This window comes from Acinonyx jubatus, chromosome E2 (assembly GCF_027475565.1).
Source record: "Acinonyx jubatus isolate Ajub_Pintada_27869175 chromosome E2, VMU_Ajub_asm_v1.0, whole genome shotgun sequence".
Classification (NCBI taxonomy): domain Eukaryota; kingdom Metazoa; phylum Chordata; class Mammalia; order Carnivora; family Felidae; genus Acinonyx; species Acinonyx jubatus.
Window position 1 is genome coordinate 46,047,250 of NC_069396.1, and position 9,169 is coordinate 46,056,418.

The 9,169-nt window shown below is 61.6% G+C and overlaps 1 protein-coding gene across 5 annotated transcripts in view; it reads left to right on the forward strand.

Annotated features, from left to right (window-relative positions):
• The window catches only part of ACTN4 (actinin alpha 4), a 70,627-nt gene that overhangs the window by 60,038 nt on the left and 1,420 nt on the right, over positions 1–9,169 (forward strand). For 2 of the 5 annotated variants that reach the window (XM_027044635.2, XM_027044634.2), the window contains exons 12-20: positions 1,681–1,831; positions 4,336–4,444; positions 4,633–4,773; positions 4,848–5,030; positions 5,141–5,275; positions 5,980–6,159; positions 6,870–7,016; positions 8,244–8,309; positions 8,892–9,050. In XM_027044635.2, the coding sequence (XP_026900436.1) occupies positions 1,681–1,831; positions 4,336–4,444; positions 4,633–4,773; positions 4,848–5,030; positions 5,141–5,275; positions 5,980–6,159; positions 6,870–7,016; positions 8,244–8,309; positions 8,892–9,050 (1,271 nt within the window). Of the gene's footprint in view, positions 1–1,680; positions 1,832–4,335; positions 4,445–4,632; positions 4,774–4,847; positions 5,031–5,140; positions 5,276–5,979; positions 6,160–6,869; positions 7,017–7,855; positions 7,937–8,243; positions 8,310–8,891; positions 9,051–9,169 lie in introns of all 5 variants that reach the window. The other 3 variants (XM_053209976.1, XM_027044633.2, XM_027044631.2) reach the window with 2 other exon arrangements.

The window sequence follows — 9,169 nt, forward strand, 5'->3', positions numbered from 1 at the left end:
TCCTTTCCTGGGAACGACTGGGACTGGCCTTCACTCAAAGGAGAAGTTGGCTCAGCCCCTAGCCAGGGCCCAACTGGTTCAGCGGCCTCCACACGCCCCTGTCGCACCCCTGCCTCCCTGCAGGCGCTTTGGCATCTGGCCTTCCGCCTCGCGTCAGCCTGAAGCCCCCAGGCGGGCTTGCCCACTCTCGTTCCCAAGACCTGAAGCTTCTGTCCCCTGAACCACTCGATTGTGCAACACGGGAGGACAGACTGACCTCCTGGCCCCTCTGTACTCCTGGGATCCAGCGGTAGTGGCCTTCTTTCCCCGGGGGGTGGGCCCAGAGAGCGGGTTGAGCCACCATCATTCTGTGCCTCCCTCACCACCCGCCACAGCCTGCCGGGGCAAGGGTCCAGGTGGATGCTTTGCAGAGGGTTTTGGATTCTCTGGGGGAAAAGATAAAAATGAGCCCCTGGGTCCCTACTGTGGCTTCCCCTTGGCCTGAATCCAAGGCATCCATGGCCCCGGGCCATTCCTCCCGGATCCCCCCCCTGCCCCGCCCGTGCACCCCTTGCCAGCTCTGTTGCAGAAACTCTGCTGAGGCAGAGAAGCGGTAACCTACTATTTGTGGTTCCCACCCTTGGGAGACAGCAGTTTGGGGAAGGGAATTGCAAGCTTGCCTTTGTGGCTAAGCCTCCTGCCCCAGCGCCAGGCCCTGTCCTCGGGGTGGAGGAGATGCGATGGTGCTGGTTCGGCGCCCGCCCTTCCCAAACGTCACCTCACTGAGACTTGAGACTGGACACCGCCGTCGGCCCCATTTTACAGATGAGGGGACAGGTGGGGAAAGGCCACGTGCCGTCCCTCCGCTCTGCATTGCCGCTCTGGTGCCAAGCTGAGTGAGGAGCAGGGTCTCTGAGCTGCCACTCCAGGGGTACCCCGAGGTGGCTTGCCTGAAGCAGAACACCTTGAGGAGCCGGGGGTCCCAGTCACCTTCCCAGGCTGGCATTCCGCTCCCCCCACGTCTGCGATACCGCACCGCACCGCGCTTGCAGGGCTTACTTACTTGAGCTTCTGTCCTGGGGTATGTAATTAGCCAGGCTCCAGGACTAATAACAGTGTTCCTCTCTTCCTTCAAAGGGCCTGACAATGGGCCCCACCTCACTGCACACAGAAGGCCGGTGGGATGGCGTAGGACACGTAGGTGTGTGATAGGACCCCACCCCGAGGGAGCCTGGCCTCTAAGTGCCAGGGGGCAGGCACAAGGGGTGGGGCCCCTGGAGAACTCTGACACTCTCACACTTGCCCTTCCGTCGCTCTGCTGAGGCCTGGGCTGCACCCCCTGCCGCCTCTCCAGATGTCGGCCCTCCACAGATGGCAGCCGTGGGAGCCGTGGGAGAACTGACCAGTTCTGGTCCACCAATAAAGGGCCCTAAGTTCGGAGCACGCAGGTTGGATTGGGATATCTGTCTCAGACCCACTGGCCCCACAGTGTCTCCTAGCTCCGTCCAGGATATACTTGGGCTTAGAGATCCCTTGAAAAGGCAAGGAGAAAGGTTCTGGAAGTTTCTAGCCTTCACAGCACCATCCCCAGTGAGGCAGGATGTAAGGTCCGTACCCCGTTTCCTTCCCTGTGGTCAGACGACCCTCTGGACTCCCACTGCCCTGTTGTCCGAACACCTCCTGCTGTCTGCCCCACCCCAGGAAAGGAGGCCATGCTGAAGCATCGGGACTACGAGACGGCCACCCTGTCAGACATCAAAGCCCTCATCCGAAAGCACGAGGCCTTCGAGAGCGACCTGGCCGCACACCAGGACCGCGTGGAGCAGATCGCAGCAATTGCCCAAGAGCTCAAGTATGTGTGGCCTGTCGTGTCCCTGCCCCACTGTGGGGGCAACGTCCCGAGGTCCAGCCCTCTCCACCCCCACCGTCTCATTTCAGATGTCAGGGAAGGGCCTTAAGGGATGATGCCCACCTTGTCTTAACCCCAGATGAGGATAGTGGGACCTGTATTCTCAGGCAGAAGGTCTCTGAGCCCTTTCCTGATTGCTTAGGCTGTAGTAGTCCCTGAGACTCTACCTTTTGCCTGCCACACCAACCAGGACCCCCACCCCCACCCCCTGATGTGGTGGGCGGCCTAGCCCCTGCTGTTGCCACCGGCTCCTCCCTAAGGGGACTGGTCTGCACAGAGAGCCCATTGTTCTGCCCGGCCCCTTTCCTCTCTTGCTCAGAATACACTTATTGTGCGAGCTTCCAGGCAGCCGGGTTCTTTGCCCTCCGTTCCCCGCCCCAGTCAGATAAACTTGTGCACACAATTAGTACACTGAACCTCCAGAGCCGGTGAATGGAGCCTTATTCCACCAGCACAGCGGCCAACGGCAGGGACGGCCCAGGGAGCGGGAGGCCGAGGCCATTACTTCATGGAAAATCTGCAGGCCCTGGAGGGGCAGCAAGGCTCCCAAAATAGCCGTCTGCTCAAAAATAGGAGGCTTGGCTGGAGCTGCCCTTTCCGCAGACACCCCCACCCTGCCGGTCATCCCTAAAGTTCTGCTTGCTCCTATGAGGCCAGCAGTGGTGCCTGGTGGAGCCCCTCGCCAGGCAGGGCCTGTTTCCTCCCTGACTCGCGCCCTCAGCACTGCCCAGTTGCTTTGAGGGTTCCCCATTTGCTCACTCGTGAGGCCTTCACCGTACTGGGAAGACACAGTCTCTATTGGTCACTATTAGGGGCACCTCTAGGGGTCTTGCAGCCTCTTCTAGTGTTGAGCCTCTGTCCCTGGCACGCCCAGGTCGAGGAGAGTGAGGTCACATGTGAGATGCTCATAGGGGTCACAGGAGGTGGGCGTGTTCCACCACTGACAGGCGAGCTCCTAGAAGCTGGTGGGAAACAGTCTTGGAGTAAGTCCATGGGCACCGAGAACGCTGTGTGGGACCTGTTACCCAGAGCCAGGGAGCAGGTGGTCACTGAGACAGCTTTTCTGGACCGTGGTGGCCCTGGACTGTTTGGGGTGCTGTCTGTTCCCCCCCGAAGATGAGTCAGAGAGCCAAGTGCTGGCCAGGGTGAGCCTGGACAGACAGCCTGGCTGAGCATTGGTTAATAACAGCAACAAAAACTCAGAGCACTCGGCGCTCTACACGCACCAGCTCGTGTAATCCCTCAGCAGCCCCATGTTATGGAAGGGGAACTGAGGCGCAGAGAGGCCAAGAGACTTGCCCAAGGTCACACTGCTGGGGAGTAGCTGAGCCAGGACCAGAGCTCAGGCTGCCTACCCCTCTGTGGAGCACAGCCTTGTTGCCCCTCCTAGCCCCTTCTGGCCCCTGTGTCCCATCTGCCTGTCAGAGTCACCAGATGGTCCCCAGCCCCATCCCATGTCCTGTCCCTCCCAAAGTCGTTCCCTGCTGCCCACCCCTCATCAAGCCCCCAAGGTTTTGCCTGTACCCCGACTCCCTGGGAACCTCCCACTAAGAGGATCCGGTTCTGGAGCCCAGAAACTGATGGGAGGGGCAGGAGGCCATGCTGGTGGCTGAGGGGCCAAGGACTATTGTGACAGTCCACGTTTTTCTTAGGTATGTTGCTAGTTGCTTAGAATGACATTGCAGGCTCATTATCCATTTTTTCTTAGTGCCCATTAAAATAAACCGCTTTAGGGGAGCCTGGGTGGTTCAGTTGGTTAAGCATCTGACTCTTGGTTTCAGCTTGGGATTTCAGCAGCACCGACAGTACAGAGCCTGCTTGGGATTTCTCTCTCTCTGTCCCTCCCCAGGTCTTTCTCTCTCTCTCAAAATAAATAACCAAAAAGATTTTTTTTAATGAATAAACCCTTTTAACATCGCTGTTGCTACATTTACCTACTGGGTACCAGGGACTGCTCTCAGCACTTCATGTGCACTAGATAACTGGATCTCCACGGTATCCCCACGCCTGTTTCACAGATGGGAAAACTGAGGTATCCAGAATAGGGAATTCATGCATTCGGGGTCACACAAGTAGAAAATCAAAGAGCCGGGATTCAAACCGAGGGAATTTGGCACCCATCCTTTAACCAGCGTGCTCTGCTAGACTTTTGTAAGCAAACAAAGCAATTAGATACAAGCTTCGTTGAGGGCCACACTTTGGGGGCCTCTGCATTAGTGTGTAGTGAGCCCTCCACCCCCACCCCTGCTGCCCCTCTGTTACCCCCTCCTATATTCCTCCTGCCTGGGGAGGGTCATGGGCTAGCGGGGTCATTGAAGACTGATCACCTTAAATGTTCGTGTCCCCCGGCGCCAGGGGGAGGGCAGGACCCAGCACAGCCTTGACTGCCCCCTGCTGGGTGTCATCGCCCATGCTCTCCCCCCCACCCCCCACCCCCACCCCCGCAGTGAGTTGGACTACTATGACTCCCACAATGTCAACACCCGGTGCCAGAAGATCTGCGACCAGTGGGACGCCCTTGGCTCTCTGACCCACAGCCGCAGGGAAGCCCTGGAGGTGAGGAGGGGCGACGTCCCCCGTGGAGCCCTGTGCCCCGAGACTCTCAGGACTGGGGGAGGGTGTGGGCGATGCCTGGACTCTTGAGCTTCCCCTGATGCTCCCTGAGGGAATATTCTCTGACCCTTTGGGGCCCTCGACCACCATCCACCCACTCACCTCTGTCTCTTCCCTGCCCCGTATACCAGAAAACAGAGAAGCAGCTGGAGACCATTGACCAGCTGCATCTGGAGTATGCCAAGCGGGCAGCCCCCTTCAACAACTGGATGGAGAGTGCCATGGAGGACCTGCAGGACATGTTCATCGTCCACACCATCGAGGAGATCGAGGTCCGCTCCCACCCGCGCTTCTTGTGGGACTTCCAAGGGCCCGGGCTGCCCCTCACTCCTCCTTCTCCTTCCAGGGCCTGATCTCCGCCCACGACCAGTTCAAGTCGACACTGCCAGATGCCGACAGGGAGCGGGAGGCCATCCTGGCCATCCACAAGGAGGCCCAGAGGATCGCCGAGAGCAACCACATCAAACTGTCGGGCAGTAACCCCTATACCACCGTCACCCCGCAGATCATCAACTCCAAGTGGGAGAAGGTGGGCAGGCTCGCTGGTGGGACCAGGGCAGGGCTGGCCGGGTGAGGGCCCCGCCCCCGCCCCCGCCCCCTGCCGACTGCTGGTGCTCACACCCCCCCACCCTCCCCCAGGTGCAACAGCTGGTGCCCAAGCGGGACCACGCCCTCCTAGAGGAGCAGAGCAAGCAGCAGTCCAACGAGCACCTCCGCCGCCAGTTCGCCAGCCAGGCCAACGTCGTGGGGCCCTGGATCCAGACCAAGATGGAGGTGAGGAGCCGGGGCTCCCGCTCCGGGAGCGACAGCAGCCTCAGGATTGGGAGAGTCAGTGATTTCGTTGCTGGAAGTGGCAGCACCAGCCAGAGGGAATCTTGGTGGAGGAGGCAGGTGGGGGAGGGTTTGAGCCTCGGCCCTGCCCTGCCTGCTGACCAGGAGGTCAGGTACAATGTAACTTTTCCTTGGTGTTCTCATCTCCGAAAGGGGGTGGAAACAGCCCTGGCACTGCCTCAGCAGATGCTTAGGGCACTGCTCCGTGGTGGCCCCGTTACGAGCACTGGTGTCTCGGGCTGGGCGGTCCGAGCACAGACCTCTATGGCGGGCTCACCCGTGACCCTTGGGTCCCGGCCCAGGGAGCCTGTAATGATGCTGACGGCAGCTCTGGGTGTGCCTGGTGTGCCTTCCGAGTGCTCACCGCACGCCAGGCACCATGCTGGGAGGGGGCTGCGTGGCCACCGTGGGAACTCACGCTTCAGGTGCTCGTGCTCAGAAGCACAGATTCTGAAGCCGGCCGGGCCCGGGTCCAGATCCTGCCCCTGCCTCTCACTGTGAACAGTTGCCATCTTTGGGCCTCACAGGGAGTCGAGGGAGTGCGGAGGTTGGGCATGGTGAGCCTTGGCCCAGAAACCGCCCCCGTGGCCGGTCGTGGCCGAGCATCCGGTAGCCTCCCTGACTCAGCAGCACCCCATCCCATGCAGGAGATCGGGCGCATCTCCATTGAGATGAACGGGACCCTGGAGGACCAGCTGAACCACCTGAAGCGCTACGAGCGCAGCATCGTGGACTACAAGCCGAATCTGGACCTGCTCGAGCAACAGCACCAGCTCATCCAGGAGGCGCTCATCTTCGACAACAAGCACACCAACTACACCATGGAGGTAGGCCCGCCGGCCGCGCGGCCCAGGCCTTTATTCCAGACGGTTTTGCTCAGTAGAAAAGACGTCTGCCACTTTTTCTCTTTCCTTTTTCTCTGACCGAAAACACTAGATCAAGTGTGTACACATTTTTAAAAAATCAGTTTCCCACAATTCTTCCGTCACCATGACAACACGGCCTCAGGACGCCCCCTGGAAGAGCCGGGAGGGGAGCACCTGCCCCACTGTGAGCTCAGCAGTTTTGTTCTATCCAGTCGGCGCGTGCACCCGCTTGCCGTGCCCAGGTTGAAGCGTCAGCCTCTTGGTAGCCTGAGCTTGTCCACAGTGACACTTTACCATTAAAATGCACAGATCAGAGAAACCCAGTGTTTCCCCAGAAAGCTGGTTAAACGCTGCCCACCATACCTCTGCGGCTTCCACGTGGGTGCCGCACAGGTGCCGGGCCCTGGCCCTCACTGCTTCCGTCACAGGAGGACCCGAGCGCTTGGCAGGGGCACGGGGCGGTGCCGGGCCGGTCTCCCCATGTGCACACGCGGTGCGCAGGAGAGCCTGGGGCTGGGGGCGTTTGGGAGAGCCAGGGCCAGCCCACCTCCGGGCCGCACGCCCTGTGTGAGGAGGGCCGGGTTCCAAGCCCCTGGCGGCCGCGGCTGGCTGCGGTAGACTTGGAGGCCGCCCCGGCCTGAGCCGTGGTCATCCCCTCGCCCCACCCCCAGCACATCCGCGTGGGCTGGGAGCAGCTGCTCACCACCATCGCCCGCACCATCAACGAGGTGGAGAACCAGATCCTCACCCGCGATGCCAAGGGCATCAGCCAGGAGCAGATGCAGGAGTTCCGGGCGTCCTTCAACCACTTCGACAAGGTGAGCGGTTTCCTCTGCCCCTGGCGTCTTCCCTCCCTGCTGTCGTCGTCCCATCCTGCCCCCACCGTCTCTGCATCTGTCCGTTCACCTCACAGTGCTGAGTACCAGTCACCACTCAGCGGGCTGGCAGGGCCCTGGCCGGCAGAGGGGGTGCAGGGGTGCGTCACCTTGACCCACAGCCTAGGTAGGGTTCCGCAGGATGAGGAAGGGGGGGGTCCCAAGTCCTGGCCCCGGGGCCGTGCGTCCTCGCCAATCTGCCCATGAGACCCTGGGATGGACTCGGTCCCGGCACACCCGAGATCTGACACCTGACCGTGCACCTGGCCCCCGCACACACAGAGCATTCTGAAAATTCAGGTCTGGTCTGGCAGGCCCGCCAGGAAGGCCCTGAGCGCCTGAGTTGGCTGCATTCCCCACCCGCCCTGCTGGGCCCCGCGCATCACGAGGTGCACGCTCAGCTCTGCACTGTCTGGCGGGGACCTGGTGTCCCAAGCAGGATGGAGTGTAATCTTTTTCTCCCACCCCAAATCCCAGAGGCCAGGAGAGCGCCCTGTTCCCCCCGCCCAGGAGCCCCAGGACTCAGTGCTCAGTTCTGTACCACTCAGCTCCCACCCCTGCTCTGGCCGAGGCCTTGGGCAGAGGCCTCTGACCGCCCTCCCCCCGCTCCACCGTCCCTGGCCATCACCTTGTCCATGTCACCTCTAACTCTGTGTTTCCCCCCCGATGTGTTCCCCTCCCCCCGCCCTCTGCATGTGACCCTGGCCCCTCTCCCCGCGTCTCCGTGCCGGCCTGGTCTCCACACCGCCCCTTGCACACACCCGCCTTTGGACGCCCGGCAGGACCACGGCGGGGCGCTGGGGCCGGAGGAGTTCAAGGCCTGCCTCATCAGCCTGGGCTACGACGTGGAAAATGACCGGCAGGTACGCGCCCCCCTGGGCCCCAGCGGACTGTGGCATTAACTGCTCTTCTCTCTCTCTCTCCTTCTCTCTGTCTCCCCCCTCCCTCTCGCCACTCCACCCCTTGCCGTGTGTGTGCCATTTCACCGGCTCTCTTGCCTCCTCCCTGCCCTGTGTCTCTCTGGACACCTTCCCCCTTACCTGGTCTCTCGGGGCCACCTCTGTCTCCCCGGCTCCCACCACTGTCCTGTTTCCCTGCTGTGCACATGGGGCGGCCCCTCTTGCCTACTCTGGGCCTGGCCTCCTCTGCTGTCCCTGCGTCCTCGAGCAGAAGCAGACAGGCAGCATGGACTCCGATGACTTCAGGGCTCTGCTTATCTCCACAGGATACAGCCTGGTATGCAGCCTCTGCCTCCCCCTCGCTGCTGTGCCTCTCCTCCCCCACTCCTCTGCCCCCTCTTCTCTGCGCAGCCTCCCCCCTCCTCCTCACCGCCTCCAGAGTTTCCGTGTCCTCGGGGACACTCCCCCACCAGAGCAGCGCGGCCTCACCGCCTCCTCCTCTGCTGCCTCTGCTGGGCTGGGGTCTCTCCGATGACTCCCTGAGCTGCCCACCTCCTTTTCTGGAAGTCTCCGGAGAGAGGAGGTCAGGCCTCTGGCTCTCTCCCCTTTTTCTTTCTCTCTCTTTCTTTCTTTCTTCCCTACCCTCCAGAGCTAAGTCGTGAGCCTCGGGCTGAGGAGCAGTAGACTTGTTTGATCCATTCCCCAACTCCCACTTCCCAAAAACGTGGGTGGGGAGGACAGAGGGAGCATATCCCCAGTCTGGGCGAGTGGGCCCTTGGCCTGGGGAGCCAGAACCCGTGGAGGCGGGCTGATGGCACGGGCTGACGGCAGGTGGCCCTGCTCTCCTGGCTCCGTTCCACTAGGCCGGGCCCTGCCCCGCTCCAATGCAGCCTGTCCCCCACCCCACTCCCCCTTGCAGGGCGACGCTGAGTTCAACCGCATCATGAGTGTGGTGGACCCCAACCACAGCGGCCTCGTGACCTTCCAAGCCTTCATTGACTTCATGTCAAGGGAGACCACCGACACAGACACGGCCGACCAAGTCATTGCCTCCTTCAAGGTCCTGGCAGGGGACAAGGTAAGCAGGAAACCCCGGGGGCACCTGGGCTCCCGGCAGGGAGGGGCCCTTGCAGCCGGGACTGGGAGAGGGGGGCTGGGCAGAGCCAGTGGGGGTGGGGGTGGGGGTGGCTCACCGTC